General features: G+C 39.7%; 1 protein-coding gene across 1 annotated transcript; it reads left to right on the plus strand.

Moving 5' to 3' along the window:
* Window positions 1-8,039: 8,039 nt before the first annotated feature.
* Window positions 8,040-17,898, plus strand: ZNF831 (zinc finger protein 831; the record flags this gene model as incomplete). The annotated part of the gene is made up of 5 exons (XM_080627748.1): window positions 8,040-12,305; window positions 13,135-13,277; window positions 15,004-15,170; window positions 15,857-16,008; window positions 17,053-17,898. The coding sequence occupies 5 exons, from the start codon at window positions 8,040-8,042 to the stop codon at window positions 17,896-17,898; spliced, it is 5,574 nt and encodes a 1,857-aa protein (XP_080483874.1).
* Between the last annotated feature and the right edge of the window lie 5,298 nt (window positions 17,899-23,196).

The raw sequence follows: 23,196 nt of genomic DNA on the forward strand, positions 1-23,196 counted from the left end.
ATTGCATGAAGAGATCAAAGGGCCAATACAATGTTCACTTATACTCTAAAATGTATTTTAGCTAAAAATGTTCTTATTGATTTAAGACTTTTAAATGTTTTCATTTATGGATATTCAAGAAAAAAGAGAACCAAAAAGAAAGAAAACTATACTAATGATCAAAGCGGTGCTATTCTGAAGTGAAGGAAAGGTATTACAGATCACACTCTTCTTCACAGGTTTTAATACTGTATTCTGGTACAGTGTTTAAAAAAATAAATAAACCAATTTTGCTGACCACACAATTGTGGAAGTGCAATGTCAAAAATATTTCTCCTCAGTATATGGTACAAGAAATTCTAAGTTAAATCAAGATGATTCCTAGTTGTTTTATACTATTCTAACATGAAGCAGGGCAAAACTTCAGGAACAATGACTTCTTAACAAGTAGCAAGATTTCTGAAAGTCACAGTTTGAGCAAGAAATGTTGTCACTGAAAGCCTGTGATAGTTTCAGGAAATTAGACAGTCACACATTTTCAGCCTCATTCTGCAGGGGACAGAGGCTGTCAACTTTGCTACTATGATTATAGCAGTGTGCACACTGCTGGTGGAACTTGCAGCCTTGTAAGATCCGATACATCCCTTAAGAGCAAGTGAAAAGGTGAAGTCACTACTTCTGTTATGAGACATCTCAAGGTATGAAGTCAAACTGAGAAAAGGGCAAAGGCAGAAATAGCTTTGAAGTAAAGCAAGATTAACTGTCATTTCTGGGCTGATCCGGAAATGTATCAGTTCCATTTTGCTATTTTGAGTTGAGGACTAGAAAGTGCCAGAATTAGGGTAGGGTGCACTCCCAAACTTTTCTTTTTCATTAAGCTGGTAGTGTTTAAAGCACCCTGTGGGTCACTATTACTTTTTTATACTAATATTTAAGCAGAAATTTTGTTCAGTCAGTCAAGGTTGTTCAGGAACACTGGCACCTTGTGCTAGCCGTCAGTGGTAGGCTAGCAACTGGAAGCGATGATTCCAGTATCTGTATCTTCTGCTGACGGTAAGGTGTTGTGTGCTGTCCTTAGCATCATTGTCCTCATAAGAAAAATTAATAGTGTACAATCCTGTAAGATGCTGTCTTTTAATTTAAGTTTGTAAGGTACTTTAAATCATGTAGTTGGTGGGATCTTTAAAATCTATTTCCTTATTAGTATAGGATATTTATTGCTACTTTCGCTCGATCACATCTTTGACTAACACCCTCTAGGTATCTTAGAAGGATGCAGGGCTTTAGACACCTGAAGGAGCCCTTTCCACAGGTTCTTGGACCCTAGAAATGCACACCAATGGTGTGTGGGTTTAAGATCTGAATTGAGAGTGAAGTACAGTATAGCACCACATACTCCCTATTGTGTAGTACCTGGCAGTAGGCTCATCTTCATAGATAGTTAAGCCAGATATTTTGCTGTATATTGAGCCAACTGAAGTTAATCAGGTTTCTCTGAGAAGAAGATAATGTTTTGAACTTAAATGAATATAAGTAGTCTTACATAGAGATTCCAGCTTAAGAAGTGACACCCAAAAATAGATTGGTTAGTCAGAGAAAACAAAAATCACTTAATTTCAAATAGAACTAATGCAGTGTAATACTAGTCCTCTGTACTAAGTGTACAGTTCAAATACTTTTAGCCATTACAGCATCCATGTAAATGGTAAGAATCATAGGATGCTGTGAAGTCCAGGGGATTCCAGTCACTTATTCAAGATTTAGAGATTTTAGATCAAGCTTCAAAAGACTCTGCTAAGCCCTGAAACTTGTGTGACAGTGGTAAACATCCATGCAGTCACTTGCTTTAGTTGTAACTTGCTTTATTCAATTATTGCTTCTTTAAGCCTCTCAGGATAAGAAGTTTTCAGTTTTAGCATTTAGAATTTGATATGCTACTGAGTCTTCTAAGTAATGAATTTAAAAAGATTATATATGTTTTAGAGTTGTCACTAGTTCCAGCATACTGCTGTAATTATTAGGGCTGTTTAAAGTGTTTCTTTTAATTAAGTTCACCTTAACTTAAAATAGTAATAGTCTCAAAGGGGAATAAAATATAATGGACTTCAGATACATGGTAAAACTGAAGAGAAACTAGTTGTGACTGGTTATGTAAAATGCCTATAATCATCTGTTTGTATGATTTGATTCCTGCCAGGATTCTATTCTAAGATGTGCATCTTTTTTTCTCTGTTAGTTTGTTGACTGTAGCATGCACTACTCCTCCAGAAGATCTCACTTATATGTGATAATCCATTCCTTTAGGGAAGTATCTCCCAGGAGAGCTGAAACTAGCTGCTGCAAGTAGTTTTATCCATATGGACAGAATGAGTCTGTGGATAAGCAGCATGAGTAATTGTAAAGTAGTTCAGAGTGTCAAGTAGTTTTCTAGATTCACTGATTTTGAGCATTTGCAGTGCTATTACCAATTACTGGGAGCACTTAAGGGTGTAATAGAAACTAGAAGGATTTTAAGCTACAATACTAGGCCCTGTGAAAGAGCTTTTATATTTTTTTTGTGTCTCCTGAATAACTAGATGACAGGCAAGAAAGATAGGAAGAATAAGACAAAAACATTTCTCCACCTCCCAAATTAGAAGCCTACTAAAATAGAGTCCACAAACAAACTAAGAGCAATCCAAACAGCAGGCAAAACTCTCCAAGATCAAAAAAGCTGCATAGAGTGAGGCTCCAGTGATACATCTGGCATTAGACTGTCATCTGAATTACTAAGAGAAAGAGCTTCCACTACGGTGGATATTGGACAATCTTAACTTTACAGTTTCACCACTATCCAATTCACAAACTACAGGCTGCAGCCATCTGAACTGGACAGGAGCTCATCAGAGTAAGGTTAAAAGCTACATCTTCCATAATACAGTGTTCCTGAGGAATTTTTACAGGCCAGATATGCTGATCTTGTAACATAATAGGGAATGCATGTTCCAGTTTGGGATTCAGCCTAATAGCAGGAGGAAGTAGTCATTTGCAGTACCTATTTTAAACGGTGTTTGCCTAAAGAACAGCTGCCCCCTACCAGGACACCCTGGCTCTGCTGCCCGCTTTACCCGAGCGCTCGTTAGGAAGTAAACCCACAAAAATATCTAAACCTCTTTTCACTTCTTTTGATTGTCCCCTATCCTGTTTACCCTATAGCTTTTCACAAATTTTAGGGAAGTTTGTTGAACATGACCTAAACACTTTTAACATTCTTGAAGTACTTTCCCTCCTGGCTACTGCTTTTCTACCCTAATGCAGAGCACCATTCAAAGAAGCTGGTGGGTAATACCCATGCTGGATAAGCTTATCATTTCAAATGTAGCAAGTGTCTTTTCTCTACCATTTTCCTCTTTTCCAATACATTTTAAGAGAGATCTTTACTGTAAAGTTATCAGCAGATTATATTTAATGGCATAAAGAAAAACAATCTACCATTGTGTCAGTGTGTGTCACTGAATGATATGATTGTGTATGGTGTATAAAATGCCTGTGTTTTGAAGACAGTTGATTCTGTTCATAGGTTCCTACATGAACAATGATAAAGGATATGAAGAGAGTGAAATGCTACTTCATTTTCTTCTGTTTCATCTCTTCCTGTTTTCTGAAGGTTGTTACAGTGACAGCAATGTGAAAAAAAAAAAAAAGAAAAACCCAACTTCCTACTTCTAATCTGTTTCAAGTCTTTGTCCTCGTTTCTCTCTGCTTGCATCAAGTATTGACAGACATGAGACTTCTTTTGCTGATGCCTGGCTCAATAAAAGGTATGTGAGCTGAGATTATTTAGAGACTAATGGGGATTCCACTTCTGTATGCTCTCTGGTGTTATTTTTAAGGTAGGGAGCACCAAAAGCTTTTAAAAAAGGCAGACTTCCAATATAGTAGATTATGTATGTTTAGAATATTGAAAAGCTGCTTCTCTGTGGTTACAAAATTAATTCTATCATGTCTAGAGATTATACCTGTCAACCAAGCCAGGGGATTGATTGCTGCATCTGCTTCAAGACTATGACACTCCTTTCAATGGTGTGTCCCAAAGTTATATGTAAGTGCAGGAAATAAGTAGTTATATGTTTATTTAATGATTTTAGTAACAGTGATGGGCAGTCGACCATGCATTTATGTGTGCCATGTAGAAGACAAAAATCTTTTGGTTGTATAATCCAAGATTATTATAACAGTGCTGATAAAATGAAGCAAGCTTTGTAAAATATATTTGTAATTTAGAAAAAAATATATAGAAAAGAGGAACACATTGGATTTTAAATGAGTTTTTTGTACTACCCTCCCCTCTTATTAGATTACTTTATACTTATTCTTATATACAGAATAAGGTTTGTCATCTAAAACTACTCCACTTTCTGATTTTTCAGTGTTCCACAGACCTACCTGTGCTGTGTACCTGAAGATATAATTCAAACTAGGAACAAAGTAATTGTATGTAAGTGGAATTTTACTGAACAGTTTTGATAGCTTAAGAAACTAATCTAGAAAATTTTGGACTGGCCAAATCCTACTTTTAACTTTTAATTTTTCCTTATCTAATCAGGATCAAGGTTTTATACGAGCAGTTCAATGCCACGAGTTACAAATTGAGCTCAGAACATCAGGTACATGCTCAGTAACAGAGCCTGACAATCAACAATGGAAGTTCTTCTACTTTAGGGAAGGACTACTGAGAATTAGCCTTGGGGTACCATTAATTTGAGATAAGCTATTTTTGTGAATGTACAAAGAAATAGAGTGGCTTTTTTTGTATATAAAAGACAGTTGTGAAAAGTACGATCATATTTGCCTCAGTAGAATGCAAGCTACAGAAGCTTCACTTAGGAAGAAAGTATGTTTTGTTTGCTGTGAAAAGCAGCAAACCGCCACAGCTGGTAGAAATGTATTATTAAACTCTTGAAAGTAATGAGAGTGTGTGTCACCATTTAGTTTAATTGTTTAGCATTAGTTAAAACCTCCCTTTAAATTTTCTGTAATCAGTTAGGTATTGTCTTTGTGGAACATTACAGAGCACTGAAATGATTCTCAGAATTACACTGTATTTTGGGTCCCAGAAATTTACCAGAATAAGCAAAATCACACAGAGAATCTGGTACCTTGGAACTGCAGGATTCATCCACTGCCAGTCCTACTAACGTACAGGCTGGCCTTGAAGGGCCCCTCAACTACCCATGTGCATGAGGATATTCAAAGACAGAACATACTTTGTGCTTATTGGGATGGAAATGTAAATTCCACATTTCCACACTTCTGTCCAGGGGAAGAAGGGGAGCATGAATACTACGGTTTGTTTCGTCTCTATGGTACTTGTTACATGTTCTAGCTACATGGTATTCAGAATTCACTTTTCTTCTGAGAGTCTTGTCTCTGCGGTGTACTTTTTCCCCTCAACTTTTCTTTATTTTCACATCTTTGGGAAAACTACTGCCTGCTTAGTTTATGACTGTCATTGGCTTATGCCTAATCACTTACTGCTGGTTTTATTGTGTGCTATGTTTAAATTGCTACAAATAAAGGTGATTGTATAGCTTAAGAACCATCTTAAATGGACTTGAAATGTCTATAACCTCACTTTGCAAATTAGAGAAATCCACTTTTAACCCATAGTGTTAACCACACTGTAGAAAATGGGTAACAACTTAATTCCTTGAACAAGCCATTTTCTTTCAACATTTGTTCATCAATATAGTTAATAGCTACATTACAAAGCCACTTAAGTGATTGCTCCAGAAATCTCTGAAGTGGACAAGAAAAGTCCATGGAGACTTTGGAGAAGAGGCAAAATCTAACACGTTGCTCTGTGCAGATCAGTTCATTTTGCACACATTGGCTCATTGTCAGTTTTGTTGATGCATGTATTGGATGCAGAGGCACTAACGGCCTTGCTTGTGACTAGAAGGAAAGTCAGAGGACACATCCCAGGGACTGAGTTTGCTGGTTTTTTCCTCCATTTTCCCAGTTCTTGCAATAAGCAAGTTTCAGAAAGAAAGTGGAAGAAGCCTTGGCTGTGAAACATAAGTTGCCAGGCAGCAACAGAACTTCCAGAAGTGATGCAGAATGGGAAGCACAAAGCAATAGCTGCCAGTTTCTTGGTACCTTAGTGTTGTGTTTGCTCAAGGAGGGAAATATTTACAATTGCATTGTGAGCCACACATAGGGATGAAATAATAATTTGTATTAAAGGCAATATCCTAATATGGAAAACCTTTTCCTTTGCAGAAGATAACCAGGAGGGTTGCTTTCTTTTTCAGTGTCAACGGTGTGTACGTTTCATATGAAAACTACCTGAATTCCTACTTGATTTAATGAGATGCTAATTACATTTAGTACTGAGCATATAACTTACTGACCTTAACCTGTACTGACCTAATTTGATCATTAATAGAAAGTTATTTTCCTATTTTTTCAGTTGTGACACGAGTGAGATATTATCATTTTCAGTTGTGAAGTAATAGAACTTCTCTTGGATCTCCATCCAACTTTATATCAACTTACCAGCTTTATTAACCTCTCTAATAATAACCAAGGAATACTTGAAAATGATTACATTGAGTTTGCCATTTGTCCTTTATGTGAATTATTTGCAAAATTCTCAATATCTGTGTGCAACAGAGATACTGCTTTAACTAGGCGTGACATCGTGTGTAGGTGTCATATGGAATCAGTCCCAATTTCAAACAATTTTGAGCAATACTGTTTCTCTGTAATGATTAGCTAATAAAATGATCCGAGGAAGGCACAGAAACACCACTACAGATTATGCAGTAAGACAACAAATTGCAGATTTCACATTTCGCCACTGATTATGTTATTTCAAATGGGTTTTTTATGACTGTTTGCACAAGAATAGCCTATTACTGCTAACAGCCAGTGGATACAGAGCTGTGAGTACAGCTGAATGAGAACTTGAACAAACATTCCCAGATCACCTTCTATTTCTCACCCAAACTGTAATTACAAGAGGTTATGCTGATACCTCTACCAGCTCTTCCTGAGATAATTTTCAACTAGCTTATTTTGACAGTTTCCTAGTTTGTTTCTAACAAAGAAAACAGACAAGATACATGTTTGTTAAAATATGAAGTAGTCTGGACCAACAGCACCCTGCTTAGATCTGGACAGAGTTCAGAAGAACTTTTTCCAAAAACTGTGTCTGCAAAATATTTTAATCTGGAATTGGAAGCATCTAAACCCAAACAGTATATCATAGTATTTATTGCCTTTGATTAGAGAAAATTAATTTGGGCTACACAAAAGAGAGCTTTAATTTATCCCATTATTTGCCTCTGATACCATCTTTTCTATGTTATATATATTTATGTGCATCTTCCTTGTACAAGACACAAGTTTCATTCTGTTCATATATTTCCTTTTTGCATCACCTGTGCAGCGTGTAAAGCCTCACTTACTTTGGGTAAGCACACTTAATATGTTTCATGTCCTGTGTTTGGAACAGGTTGCTCACAGAAGCTGTGCAGGTTTTATCCTCAGAGGATTTCAAAACCAGATTGGGTAATACCCTGTATGACCTCATCTGGCCCCAGCGCTAACTCTGCTTTGAGCAGGTGTCTGGACTTGATACCTTCTGAAGTTCCTTCTAACCTTATTGTTCTGTGTTTCTATATTAACATATATTAATGTAAATTCTTAAATTAAAGAACATGGTATAAATATGTAATGGGAATACTGTTCCAGAAAATTAACACTGGATTATTTGGGGGGCCTGAGGGCCTCCATTTGCAAATCTGATACTTGGATTTATTTCTAGTACTTTGGGTTCTTACTGTAGGTTTTAAGTGCAATATTCAATGTTCTTTACATACCAAACTTTAATTCCTAGCCAAGAAATGAAAGATGAATCAAGTTAATTGGAAAATTATGTAATTTTGTCTGTATAACACTGGTGTGTAAGATCTGTGACATTCTTAATGGCTGACTTTCCCAGTCCAGCAGTTGAAAGTGTTTATTTTGCTATCTGAAGATTCCTACTTGTTTTGTTTCCCCTCCCTCATAGATACATGACCACATGGCAGATAACCTTTGAGATGGAGGCACAGACCCAGCCGGGTTTGACAGCTGCTCTTGCGGATCAACAAGTTTCAACCTCATCTCTCCAGCCTGTACAGAACTCTTCAGGTCACAGCCAAAGCAGTGTGATTCCTCAACGGGAACAAGCGCTGCCCCAACCTGTGTATCTCAAAGCCCTCACCATACCACTCTACCAGCCTGTCCAGGCAGGATGCTTTCAGCCAAGCAGTCAGTTAGTGACTGGCAGGAGCTGTGTAAATCTAGACAGCAGCAACATACCTCTAATCCTGAATCCACTTCTTCCTTCAGAAGGCACAGATCAGCCTCAGTCAGTTTTTCAGAAACAGTTTGGGCAAACTCTAACGCTGAACATAGTGAGCACTTTACCAGTTTTGTCATCACCAACTCCTTGTGTAAATGCATCTATTGGAAGCCCAGGAAAGCCAAAAAAAGCTGGGAAATACATCTGCAAACACTGTGGCCGAGATTGTTTGAAGCCAAGTGTCCTTGAGAAACATATTCGCTCTCACACTGGAGAGAGACCCTTTCCATGCACCACGTGTGGTATTGCATTTAAAACTCAAAGCAATTTGTACAAACACAGAAGAACTCAAACACATGTCAACAATACCAGACTGCCCTCAGACTCTGACAACAGCGGCCCATTGGAGCAGAATGACAAATCCACAGAAAGCAGCACCTCACACCAAGGCAGCAAACTACTTAGTAACACCTGTGAAGACAAAGGGATACAGATGAAACAACTGAGTACAGAGCCCAGTGCTGTAACAAGCACTAAGAAACTCCTTAATGACCTTCCACTGCTGGCAACAAGTGATACATCATTCATTTCAGAAAATAAAGAAACCATGAATCAGTCCTTTAGTTCCAAAGGTAATCTGAAAGATTCTGAAAGAGAACCTCAGAGTTTGCCATCTCCAGGAGCTTTGCCAAACGGTCAGTGCCAGAGAAAGAAGATACAGGAGCAAAGAACTCCAACTGCCAATAAGCATATTCAGTTGCAAAGGCAGCAAGCAACCTCTTCAGAAAAACAGTGGGATTACAAGCCATTCGACTGCAAGCTAAAGAAGTGTGAGAGCACTGACTCAGGGTATCTGTCACGCTCTGACAGCACAGAACAACAGATGGCATCACCCAGCCCATTGCACAGTCTCTATGAACACAGCACAGAACAGGAAAATGAAACTGCCTTCAGCAGCTTGAGCTGCACCTCCCGAAGCAGTGCAAAGCTGGATGCAGCTGAGAAAGCTATGGCTGTGATGCTAGAGAAAAAGAGGCTGGAAGAACACATTTCAAAACTTATTTCTCATAACAAAAGTGTGGTGGATGATACCCAGTTAGACAACGTTAGGCCTAGAAAAACTGTCCTTTCTAAACAGGGAAGCATTGATCTGCCAATGCCTTATACATATAAAGACTCCTTCCATTTTGACATCAGAACTTGTGATGCAAATAGGAAGAAGAATCTTTCCCTTTGTTCAGCACAATCTACCTTTGCACCCTTAGAAAAATGCAAGCCAGTGTTTTTTCATTCGGTTCCCACCCAGTTCTCCACAACCATAGAAACTGTGCCTGTTACACGAAGCAACTCTTTGCCATTTCTGGAGGGCACAAGAATGGGACATGACAAAGCAGGTTGCTCAAAACCGCTTTCTCTTACTAAGCAGTCTGCAAACACAGGCCCTGTGAGTCTGCTGCCTAGCAACAGTCTTGCTGCAAATTCAGTGGATTTTCCTAATAGCCATCCCCGAGCTCTAGTCAGACAAATAGCAGTGGATGATTTGCCATTAAGTAATGTGGTTGATCATTCTCCTCCATCAGAGGAGTTGCAAGGGAGTAAAAAGGTTGGGGCTGGAGAAGTAATCAGTGCTAAAAATAAGAAACACAATCAAAGGAAGTCAAAGATGTTCTCTCAAGAAAAATGGCAAATGTATGGTGATGAAACATTTAAGAAAATCTACCAAAAAATGAAAAGCAGTCAAAATACCAAGAAAACTAAACAAAGGGGAAATAAGATTACAGGTATTGCAGGCTTCATTCCTGATTCAAAGGAATCAGTCAGCAGTTCTGAAATTACTGAGGAAAGCAATGGCAGGAGCTCTGTACGTGACAGTCTTTCCTCCCTTGTGACGTGTTTAAGCAGTGATAAGTCTGAAACCTCTGCTAATGGTAACCATATTCTACAGAATGTGTCCTCTGAGGAACCTGCAGACAGTGTAACCTACCTAATGGAGACATCACATGCAGTAAGTGCTGGTGCCCCGGCTGTAATGAGCAAACCTTCCCAAGATCTCAGGGGCAGTGACACAGACAGACAAACAGCGGGCAGCAGCACATTACTAGCTCCAAGCAGATGTGAGCTTCAAAACACTCAGTGTCAGCTGGACACCAGCAGAAGAAATGATGACTGCTTGCCAATACAGAGGAGCAAATGGGAAAAATCAAGCCCTGGGAAAGAATCCAGTCCATCTGAATCAGATTGTAAAACCACTTCAAGCAATTATGGAAACTATATCAGGAATAAGGAAACTGGCCAGCATGCCCTGATGCCCCAGTGGGTCCTCTCCAACAACAGAGAAGAAGCCACAGGGAAATCCCAGAATTTACCAGAAAGAAAAAAGCTGAAATTTGAAGTGGAGAAGACACAAAACATTATTTCAAAGTCCTGCCCTAGTCCCAGTAGTGAAAAGAATGCAGAAAATGAAGGAGAGAGGGTCTCCTGCAGTAGCACTCAGTGCCTTTCCACAGCACCAATGACATTCTCCAGTAAAGAAGAGGAGCAAAAATTAAGCACAGGAATTAATGAATCTACTGGAGATACTGAGAATGTGGAGTATATTAAAACAGTCAAAGTCCCCACAAAAGCTGTTAATTATAGTGATGCTAACCTTTCACATTCAGCAGGTATTTCAAAGAGTTCATTTGTGGGTTTTTTAGTGCCTGAATCAAGGGGAAGTGATTGCAACTCCCTCGCCTTGCACAGTGCAACAGATAAAGATGTCAAAACAGGTCTTGTGAAAACAGGAGTAAAAGTGCCACTTTGCAATGACAATGCTGTTGATGTGTCTTCTAAAAATCATCATCCGCAATCTGGTCATTTAACTCCAGCTCCACAGCAAAATGCCTTTTCTCCAAAATATATCCTTAAACTACCACAAGAGAAGAGAGCCTCAGATTTGTCACTTTTGCTTAGATCAGAACAGAAGATTACACCTTGCACATGTATGACAGACACCTTAACCTACCCCCACTACTCTCCCAACAGCCCATCACTCAGTTCTCATTCTAATGACGTCTTCTGGTCCCCTTTAAAATTTGAAGTGAGACAAAAAGCCAGCAGAGGAGAGCTGCGATGGAACGTACATGCAAACTGGAAAACTCCAGTGTTTTGTTCACCAGTCAATTCAGAAACAACAAATATCTTAACCACAACAGATAACACCTTTTATAACCAAAACTTGAGGCAGCAAGGTGCTGTAAAAGATGCTTGGAAAAACAAACAAACCAAAAATAAATTAAATTACCAAAAGCAAACAGAAGAGAAGTGGGTGAGCATAACTACTTCCTCTACCCAAACCCCAAAGAAGAAAATATGCTTTACTTCTATGTATACAAGTGGGTTTTTCATATCAGCTGACATCAAAGAAGACAGAAAGATGTTACATCATCTTTGCTCAAGAAGTGACTCTTTGATAATACCATCAGCCTCTGGCAAGGGTGCAGAGCCAACAGTCATGGGGTGGGACAGGAGTGGAACTCCATGTGTTCTTAAGGACATTTCACCAGCACTGCAGGTTACACAGCATGCTCACAGCTCAGCAGACAATCCCTCTTATTTTTGCCATTCTTTTGGCACTTTTTATTGCCACACTCTCACCACTCACTGTAAAGAATTCCCAGCACTACCCCACAATAATCTGACTTGCTACTCTGGAAGTTTGACAGTGTCAAGTGCGAAGAGCACCTTCCCATCACTAAATGCTGAACCTCGATTAACTTGGTGTTGTTTAACAAGAAGCCTCCCTCTGCCTGCGGAGCAGAAGGGGAGTACAGACTCTGCTTACTCCTCCATGCACAGCTGTGACAAGGAGTCTAGCAACGAATGTGCACTGTCACAATATGATATTTCTATTTTCCAAATGAAAAATATTAGCAAGACTGTGGCATATGGCTTAACAAACAGGAGTTTAAAAACATTGGTGTCATCCTTTGCTGAAGGACAACAGATGCAGGAGGTAATGGTAAGAATGCTATTTCATTTCTCAAGAGGGTGTAATTGGCTTACCCCCCCCATTAGAAAAATAAAAGCATTATCAAAAGTCGACATTGACAGGCATTTGTTGATACAGGATTTACAAGTTATGTATTTATAAGAAAAGTTACATAATCATTTGATGCATGAAAAAAATCCATACTTCCGTGTATTTAACTTTCACTCGAGAATTTCAGTAGGAATGCTGTCTTTTCTTGTTTTTCCCCCTTATGAGTGTATTTTATGTTCTTCTGCAAGAGCCTATGTGTTTCACTGTTTTCATTTTAAATGAATATCTGAATTAGAGTAGGACTTCAGTAGCCATTAATGTCAAGACTTTGTTATACTTGGATATGTGTGGAGTCAAAGACAGGCTGTGGATTACACCTCTCTCTTCAGATACACTGAAACGTCAACAAAACCAAATCACATTAATACCCTGTGAAATGTTTAAGGCTTGAAAGCTTTCCTATTTTAGGTAAGTGAAGGTAGACTAGCTTATCTGAACAGATCCTAGAACAGCTCTGTAAGATGAAGCTGACTTTTTATACAGGAAGAAGAATATGAAAGAACATGCAGTAATTCTATGTAGATCCACAAAAGTAGTGTGTTGTTTTAATTTTATTTTATAAAAATAGATGGACAAAGTGATTAGAAAAAGCTAACACACAAATTCCAGGAGAAACTCAGAGTTGGGCTATTTAACTAGTATGTTACTCAGTGCTGTTTAAAAAGAGTGCAGATTTCCAATCTCTTGGTTGATGAATTCAGAAGTTTCATGTACTTAATTTCTTTTCCAATACTCTCAACAGTTGAGCTCAGCAGCTCCTGGTGGTGCTTTCAAAAATATTTCAGAGCAGAAGAAGAAAACAGTAGTTTGCAAAAAGGAAAAACTCTCAACAAATAAACTCAAGAGGAGCCACAAACAGAAGAAGATTAAAGTCACCCCAAAATGGTGAGTAATGGGGTTTTCTGCTTCCCTAGATTTAAGTTTGCTAGAACGGGTGTAAAACGTCCACAGAAAATAAAAAGTTCCCAAAATTCAACCTTGTCAAAATCAGGGGGAAGGAGGTAGAGGGGTGGGGGGTGAGGTGCTGGGGAAATCTCTCGGAAGGAGATTTTCCCACACTGCAGCAGTTCCACAGAGGTAAGCTATAAAAAATGTCAGTATGTTGTTTACTATCAGGAACAGACTTTTCTAAGCAAAACAGACATATACCAAAGAAAGATGACGAGTGGTCAGTTGACTCTCACTGTGCTTTAGAAATTATTCTTATCTGCCAAAAGTGTCAGCATTTACTTTTGTGTGAAGGGAACCAAAATACTTCAGGTTTTAATCCTGTTACAGCTAAAAGCAGTGGGTGAGACCCTTTTGTCCTCATGAGATCTGTATCCTGAACTTGTAGTCACAAGAGAATGCAGAGAAATAAATATCAAGTTCTAACACAAACTAACAAAACTATCTGTAGTTTAAAGGATCATTCGGTTTAAATAAAAAGCAGGAAGAATTTGAGCATAAAACTATCAAAGGCACATTGTATCAATCAGCACAGCAGCTCCGTATTTAATGGGAGTTCCTATCAGTGGAAGATTTAGCCTCTAATCTTTCAAGAGTGTGGGGTAGCAGCACGTCTGATGAATTGCTTCAATAAGAAACAGGTATTGTGTGCATACATCCCCCTTATTTTATTGCATGACCAAAATCAGACAGAGTGACTCCCCTGAGGACAAATCAATGTCAGTAACTTAATCACTGGGTCTAGTTTGGCAAACAGCACCGCAATTTTGAACGATCATAAGAATAAAAACAGGAGACTCAGGGCTGTATTATCCAGTCTAGTGGCATTCTTCTGGGGCTTTCTTCTGGTCTGTTTTTTGGGTGGGGTTTTTGTCCTGGCTTTTTTTGGTTTGTTTTATATTTTTTTTCCTCTGCTGGTCTCAGGACTTATTTATTTGGCTTTCCCAAATAGCTTCGGAGACTCAATTAAGTACAGGGCTCTGAAAGATCAGGTCATGCCGATCAGTAGCTAGCTGGCCAGACTCTTAATCAGAAAATGCAATGTATTTTTCTAATACACCAAACACTAGAATAAATACCCCATTTTAGATTTACTTACTACTCAGTGTATAGTGACTGATTCTACTGATACAGGAATGGGATCTTGCAATGTACTTTAGCCTCAGCCATTAAGTTACTGAAAGATCTAGCTAGAGTAGAAAACAAAGAAGAGTTGGATTATTCAGTGAGCTTTCTAAGGAAGTGAAATGTTGATGTTGTTCATTAGTGATGATGAATAGGTAGCATGTAAGTGAAAGGTAAAAAAGCCAACAACTGTGCAGTCTCAGGTGATTCCTGTGTGATTCAAGTCTGTATGAAGTTTGTTGTTTCAAAATCCCACATACAGGAAAAAGGATCTGTTATTCCTGAATCCTTTTCTCTTATCAAACCTGGGATTTACTGAACCCTACTGAGAAAAAAATTAATAAAATAATTGTGGGTCTCTTGCCTAAAATCCTGGATTTATTTTTTTTTTTTTTTGAGTTGACATAAACAAGCATCTTCTCCACAGTAGTAAATTGTTGTTAGACTTAAATTTACTTGATGATGTGGCATTATTCTACTCTGGCTGCTTTTAAAATCACATGTATTGTTGACCCTTTCAATGCCATTGGCAATGCAGGTACAGAGGAAGGCACATACGCAGATCTGCTCAACTGAAAATGAATCGACAAAGCAAGCAGCATTGTTTCCCAAACAGAACACTGGATGGTTTTAGGAAGGGCTATTCATCCCAACCCTGTAAATTTAAGTATAAGAAGTACCATTCTCCTCAGTCAAAGGTACAAGGTCAGTATTTTGAATATTTTTTAATATACTGAATATATTTTTAAGAGCATGAATGTTCGCACTGTCTCTGATGTGCACCACATGGAACTACAAAAACACTTTTTGCCCTTCAGTATGTTCTGTGAGTAAAAACACGAACATCCTGCACATTTTGGGAACTGAACACACAACGATTTTCATGCACTTTCTTATATATGTTTATTTGACAATTAGGAGGGCATTTTAAAGGGAAGTAACTCAAAATAACCTTCTGCTAGAAGTCTAAAAAGTTTTAAGATGCATCTTTACCATTTTCTGAAACAAGACTGTGTGTTTGCAGCGTGAATTGAGTTTGGTGTTGACTTGCTTTGTGCATTTCAGTGACCACCCCCCATTTAATTAGAAGTATTAATGAAAATGATGTTTATGCCACAACCATCTGGAAGCAGACACAATTCCTTGTGTTCATTCATAGCAGATATAAACAGCTATTATTTTGCAGGACAGTAATGGCAAATGAAAAAAACAAAAAACCAACCAAACATGTATAAAGGAAATGAGAAAACGCATTAGACTTAGAAGAAAAATTTATGAAAAATAGTCAGAATATATAATTTAATTCTGTGATATGATGAAAAATTTAGCAAGTTCTAGCATGTGGGGGAATAAAAATCAAAGTAAAAGTTTCTTCAACCTCTTTTTAATAGCAGATTACCTACACCAGCAAAAAGAAACATCTTGTTCCACCTCAGACAAGCCACTTTGCAGAAAGAAAAAAGAAGGAAAGGTTAACTCAGGAATATCTGCCCATACTGAAAATCTAAACCATGTTAGACAAAAAGACAAAATGGATAAAAAAGTAGGTATTTGTGCCTTATTTCATATATTACTTTTTATTAAAAGAAAAAAAAAGGATATTGGTAATTAAAACCTGAATCACGTTCAGCTGCTTTAAAGTTCAGGTTGAGAATACTTCGTATCACAGATTCTTTAAAAAAAATCTTTGCATCAATTGAATAGGATATTTCTCGTGCTTGCTGTCACAGACTTGGTTAGCACTGATATTGGAGGTGCCAGCAGAAGTAGCACGGAGTATCCTGAGGCAGAGACAGTGAGCTTGGAACTGGAGAAGTGGGGAGGGCAGTAATGGAAGAATGTGTGCCCAACTGAATATCTTTAGGCCAGTGTGGAAGCCAGTGCTGCTGTGGTTTCAATGCTACCAACAGCTGCATTAGCTAGAGAAGGCCTGAGACACATCTGCTGTGTTGCAAGGATGCTGCAGTGTGCAGTGTCAGCACAGCTCCTGGAGTATTCTGTGCTTGCCCTCATTACACTCCTCCCCGGGCATTCACTGGCCCCACTTGAAGACAAAAGCTCGTGAGCCACACTGCTGTTATACACCATGAGCACTGGTTCCTCACATAGCGTAAGCAGTATCATACTTAGGAACCTAATCCTTAAAATGTTTTTTACTAAGTAATTTTATTTCCTACACGTATCTTGCCACCTCAGACACTGTAATATTTCTGACAGATTCATCACAAACCTTTCCCTCTATGTTGCACAAACATCATTGCAATATGCATATTAAAACACCTTAATGAAAAGAATGTCTCCCTGGAGAGTACATAAGAATGAGGGGTGAAAGCCCTGACCCCCATCAGTCCTAAATTATGATGATCTGTGATGAGCCCTAAATTAGCATGATCTGTCACCTACCCATGAAAAAAGAAAAACTATATCCTTTACTACACCTCCCACACACACTGGGAGAGAAGAGGTTCCAGTGACAAAGTCAGCTTAGTTATTGTGGCACTTTCATGAAGGATGCAATTGCTTTGGTCTGAAAATTTAAAAGGTATTTTCTCTCTCCTCCTCCTTTCCCACCCCCCAGTTTCTACAGGACATTTCTGGGCAAATCAGGGAACACACAAGAACAAACCTCTCTTTTCAGAACATTACAGCTCCTCTGGAAATATCTGTGACAGATCATTCCTTTTCATCCACAGTTACTACAGCCATGCAGCAGGTCAGCAGTGATGTGGAAATCTGCTGTGTAGTGACAAAACCACTTGTGCTTCAGCGACCAGTCCCAGGGGAGTCACAGCCAAACATTCAGGGTGACTCAATGGCACCTTCTTTTTGGTCTTGCACTTCCGATTTTACAAATACAGGCACAGGTGACAGCAAAAACTCAGAGACTACTGGTCCTCTTTCCTTACACCTAGCAGCCAGCCAGGAAAACATACTATGTGGAGAGTCAGAGAGTCAAAGATTTGGTACATTAGACCCAGTGATGCAGGCCTCCGGAAGGAAGAAACCTCCAGTTGAAGAGAACACATGTTCATCTCCAAAAGAAAACTCAACTCCCAGCTCCAAGCCTGGATGTTCATGTTTCTTCAGATCAAAAGCAGAGTCCCTTCCTGAGGCAGTCTCAAGGGCTGAACTACCCAGTACAGAACACCCAGAGCAGGCAAACTTTTCTCAAAGAATCCTTGACCTTCCCAGGACTGCAGACAAGAACAGAACCCACCTGCAGCCAGACAGCGATGAAAGGCCACACGACACTGCTGCTATTGCCTTTCAAAAGCCCCCAGTTACTCTCAGGTCCCCTGAGTTCAAGACTTACACTGCAACACCTCCCAAGACATACAAAAAGAGAGGTTTAGAGATGATGAGGAAGCAAACCAGAATTGAGTATGATGACACTAGCAGTGATGATGAGGATAGGCTTGTTATAGAGATATAGCAGATAGACTGCCAACAAGATGATGTTAGCAGGATGTTAGCCCATTACAGAAGGAAATACCATGGATGTTTAATGTGTATTTCTGAAGCACCTTAAAATCAGAAAAGCCATTCCCCTGCATAGGCAGCATTCTCTTCTGAAGAGTCCTTTCTTTCAAGGACTCAAACCTTTTAAAAAGGTTTATTTAAAGCAAAAAGGGAGCTGGCACGACACATTTAAATGCAAGTGGTAAACCTGTGTTTATGAGAGGTTTCCAACATTGTTACAGTCTTAGCAGTCTTACACAATCCCACAGGTGCTCACTGCCAGAGGTTGTGTTTCTGAGAGGCTGCATTTCTGAGAGGCTGCAGTAATTTACTTACTACTAACAGTACAATAGCAGCGGCTTTCTCAGTACACAAGCTAAAATCTCCTGGAAGGGACAGGTGTATCCTCTTCTATGTACTCCTCTTTCCTTGTAGTTGCTGGCATCTGTACTGGGACTGACACACTGGCATTAGTGTTCCCTACAGATCCGTGATACTGGAAGAGTCTGGAAAAACGCCGATCCTTTTCCATGTTGCACAAATGTCAATGCTTCTTTGTGACAAATGACACAAGCATGCTTGGCTTTGTGTTTTGTGCCTTTTATGCTAAGATCTACTCAAATACTCTTGATTTCTAGTTGGAGAACATAGCTGTTGGCTATTGATAGTTCCTTGTGGTAACACTTCTAACAAGGATGTTCTCATTATATTCATCACGTTGTGCTCCAACTGATATAACATGAATGTTTCATTTCTATGTACTCTTAACTGCGATCATGTTACTTTATTGAGAGTGAAGAAGCTATATGCCATAGCTCATTTTCTTTTTTTTAACAAAAAGTTTTGTGCTACCAACCCTAAAATTTACTGGTTTCTATGTGAATAAATAATTAGATATTTTAATTTGACCAAGTGTATTCACTTGCTTGATGAGACTGATAAACATGAAAACCTTTCTACTTGTACATTATAGTCAAATTCTGTATTTAAACTTCTACTATTCTTACACAGTGAATCATACAAAGGGTTTAATGGATTAACCTAGGTGGGATGTTTGGAATTGCTTTCGCTTTAGTCACACACAGGTAAGCTGATATAGGTCATACTCACAAAGAAATCTAGTATATGCTACAAGAGAAAAATAAATGCCTTTGTGCACAAAGAACAGCTCACAGATATGAAACAAGTGCTGAGCCCCACGCAGTTCCTGGCTTTTCATATCTTACAAACAAGACAAGACTTGAGGTCATCCATACAGAGCTTCACTGTTAGCCTCAAATTCTGTTCATTAATTTATTATTGATACAAAAAAATCATGCTCAAAATACTACAGCAATTCCTAATTCTAATGTGTATATAGATATTAAAAAAGTTAGGAAAAAACGACTCATACAGAATAGACGATGAACCATGAAAGCTATTTTTCCCTTTCTAAAAATATTACAATATTACACCAATCACACTGAAGTATACTGGTGGCAAAACTACAGAAAATTCCTAGGAATATAAGTTTAAGGGATTTTGCATTTTTATTCCTCTGCTTTACTTCTCATTTGCCAAGTGCTGGGGATTTATAACGATAGTGCTACTACCAATATTTTGGGTTGTGATCAGTAGTTGTAGTTCAGCTGTACAGTGACTCGGGCTGTTCTTGTGCTTCACTTCCTGGCAGACTTCTGTAAATCTCCGTTTATCTCACATACCATAGTGTGGACGCCATGGTGAAGCAAGAGCCCCCCGACCTGGGAAGGTTGGTGTTCAGAGCTCAGCCAGCATGGGCATTGAGCTGGAGCTTGAATGGCATCAGGAGGGGTGGCTTGGAGGGCTCTGGGCACTGCACAGCATGTATTTTGTTGGCTGAGGTACAGCTGAAAGAATGATACAACTGTAGACTGGTTTTATATTAGATTTTTATCTTTATACTGTTAAACTATTTTACACTAGTACTACAGTTGAAGCATATTAATGTTTAATGATTTTTAGTAGCAATTATGCTAAATTTGTTAGTCTACATCAAACCTTAGCAGGTCTCTTGGTTTAAGTTAGGGAACTCCTGGCGTTTGCATATCCAGATCACACTGGCCACATGACAGACAGTGTATTTTGGCTTTCCAGCAGATGCTGTGCTCACAGAGGACCATGCAAGGCTATACAGGGAAATCATTTGCTACCTTTTACGCTGCCAAAGTGTCAGCCATGCAGTGATGTATTCAATTAATTCACAAGAACCTGAACATCAAAGCCACATGAGGGCACCAGGCACAGAGTAAAGACTCTGTTTCTTTATCTTTCAAAGTCAGCAGCATCCTGATGTACCATTGCTTTGCTATAAGTAGATTTGAAATTCTTTGCACATGAATGTATCTCATTAACTTGTTCTGCCTTGTGTTGAAGGAAGCAAATTAATAAGGAATGCTGATCACCGATAAGATCTACATTCAACACCTACGTCTACTCAATCAGACTGTAAGCAAGTGGGTGTTTCAGATTTGCCCTCTTTAGATGTGAACAAACTATTTCTTACTATTTCAAACTTTTATGTTGGATCTTATGAATTACTGACACTTCACTGATCTGCCTGGCAACCCCAACTCCTCCACAAGGGCTGCGAGGGGTGAGAACCAACCAGGGCAAGCCCAGAGATCACCAACAAATATAAAAATATACCTCGAATACATAATTTATGAGAAGAGATAGCAAGAGCTGGCTAGCTATCAGAAGAGAAAAGGGAATATGCACAAAAAAGTTCAGCAGGAGAACATGGGAAAGCTAGCACAATCATCTGTCTTCCACATCTATTCTGGGAGAACATGAAATGATGGGCTTAATTTGCAGCATATAAACTAGATTGCTTCCTATTTAAGGAAGCAACTACACATGTTACAAGTAACCCAGGGAGATTATAGACCCTGCATCACTTGGGAACTTAAGTAACAGTTAAGGCAAGTGTTTCTGACTACAGGTGTATATGGTTCACCTTGGCTGGGAGCCAAGTGCCCATCAAAGCTGCTCCAGCACTGCCTGCCTCAGCAGGACATAGGAGAGAAAATGTAATGGAAGGCCTGTGAGTAAAGATGGGGGCAGGGAGATCACTCACCGATTGCTGTCAGGGGTAGAAAGGACATAACTTAGGAAATCAGTTTAATTTATTACCAGTCAAATCAGAGTAGGATAATGAGACATAAAACTAAACCTAAACACCTCCTCCCCACCTCTCTCTTCTTTCTTGGCTCAACTTCAATCCTGAATTCTCTACCTGGTCCCTCACAGCAGTGCAGGAGGATGAGGAATAGGAGTTGTGGTCAGATCATCACACATTTTCTCTGCCACTCTTTCCTCCTCAAGGGAGTATTCCCTACACTTGTCCCCTGCTCCAGTGCAGGTCCTCTGCAGTGTCACAGCTCCTGCCAGCACACCAGCTTCATGTGGGCTCCTCTTTCCATGGGGCACAGGTCCTGTCAGGACCCTGCTCCAGTGCAGGCTTCCCATGGGGTCACTGCCTCCTTTGGGCATCCTCCTGCTCATCGTGGGGTCCTCCCCAAGCTACAGGTGGATATCTGCTCCACCATGGACCTCCATGGGCTGCAAAGGCACAGCCTGCCTCATCACTGTCTGCACTACAGGCTGCAGTGGAATCTCTGCCCTGACACATGGAGGACCTCCTCCCCTCCTTCTGCACTGACCTTGGGTCTGCAGGGCAGTTTCTCTCACACAATCTCAACTCCTCTTTCCTGGCTGCAGTTGTGCAGGTTTTTTCCCCCCTTTTTAAATACATTATCCCAGAGGCACTATCACCATCGCTGATGGGCTCAGCCTTGGCCAGTGGTATCACACAGTATCACAGTATGTTAGAGACTAGAAGGGACCTCAAAAGATCATCTAGTCCAATCCCCCTGCCGGAGCAGGAACACCTAGATAAGGTTACACAGGAATGTGTCCAGGCGGGTTTTGAATGTCTCCAGAGAAGGAGACTCCACAACCCCCCTGGGCAGCCTGTTCCAGTGTTCCGTCACCCTCACTGAGAAGAAGTTTCTTCTCAAGTTTAAGTGGAACCTCTTGTGTTCCAGTTTGTACCCATTACCCCTTGTCCTATCATTGTTTGCCACTGAGAAGAGCCTGGCTCCATCCTCGTGACACTCCCCCTTTATATATTTATATACACTAATAAGGTCCCCCCGCAGTCTCCTCTTCTCCAAACTATAGAGACCCAGCTCCCTCAGCCTTTCCTCATAAGGGAGATGCTCCACTTCCTTAACCATCTTAGTTGCCCTGCACTGGACTCTCTCCAGCAGGTCCCTGTCCTTCTTGAACTGAGGGGCAGTGAGTCTGTCTTGGAGCCGGCTAGTGTTGGCTCCATCGTGCATGGGGAAAGCTTCTAGCAGCTTCTCACAGAAGCCACCCCTGCAGCCCCTCTGCTACCAGAACCTTGCCACATAAACCCAATACAGTATAACATTATTTTGGGCCAGAAGAGATCTTCTTTCCAGGCCACTTTTTATTCATAAATTCTTGTTTGTCAATAGCTTCCCCAAAATACAACGCTTAAACCATTCAGTATTCCTGTGGCTGTCCATGCACCACGGATACACAGTGAGAGTGGTACCTAAACACATTGCTTTGTATTACTCACAATGTATGTCTGGTTTTGTATGTTGCCTGTGTTTTATTGACACAACCAAATGTGTTCCTATTCATCAGTGCTTAAGTTAGAATAATTTTCATGTAGTTAAGTAGCTCTGTTAAACCATTAAATCCACCTTAAGGATTTGCGTGGAGTTATGGCCCCAGATTGAGACTCCTGGCCTGTATTTTTTCATTTACCATCAGCATTCCACAAAAGCCCAATGGGTGAAGAGGTTAATATTATTTTTTTTAGGCTTTAAAATCCTGTGAGATTTTAACAGCACATTTAAAGTGTCCCAGTGGAACCAGATAAATGTCACGTAGAAGCACATACTGAAAAGCTGTCTTCCAGGGAACTGTAATGTCACCACAGTTTGTTATAAACCATTCTCTTACATTGAAGCAGTACTTGAAAATAAAAAAGTAGGTTTCTTTCTCCCAGTCAAAGTCAGTGCACCCATTGGCTACTTGTGACAACTGCTTAAGTATGTTATGTATTTATGCAATGCTTGAGTTTAGAAGAGCTACAGGAACCAGTTAAACAAGGGATGGACTTACTTGAACATATCTGTGGATGCTTTGCAAAGTGGTCAAGATGGATTGAGGTAACGGCTCCAAGGTGTGCCAGGGGAGGTTTAGATTGGATGTT

The sequence above is a fragment of the Psittacula echo genome (genome assembly GCF_963264785.1).
Source record: "Psittacula echo genome assembly, chromosome: 12".
Taxonomy (NCBI): Eukaryota; Metazoa; Chordata; class Aves; order Psittaciformes; family Psittacidae; genus Psittacula; species Psittacula echo.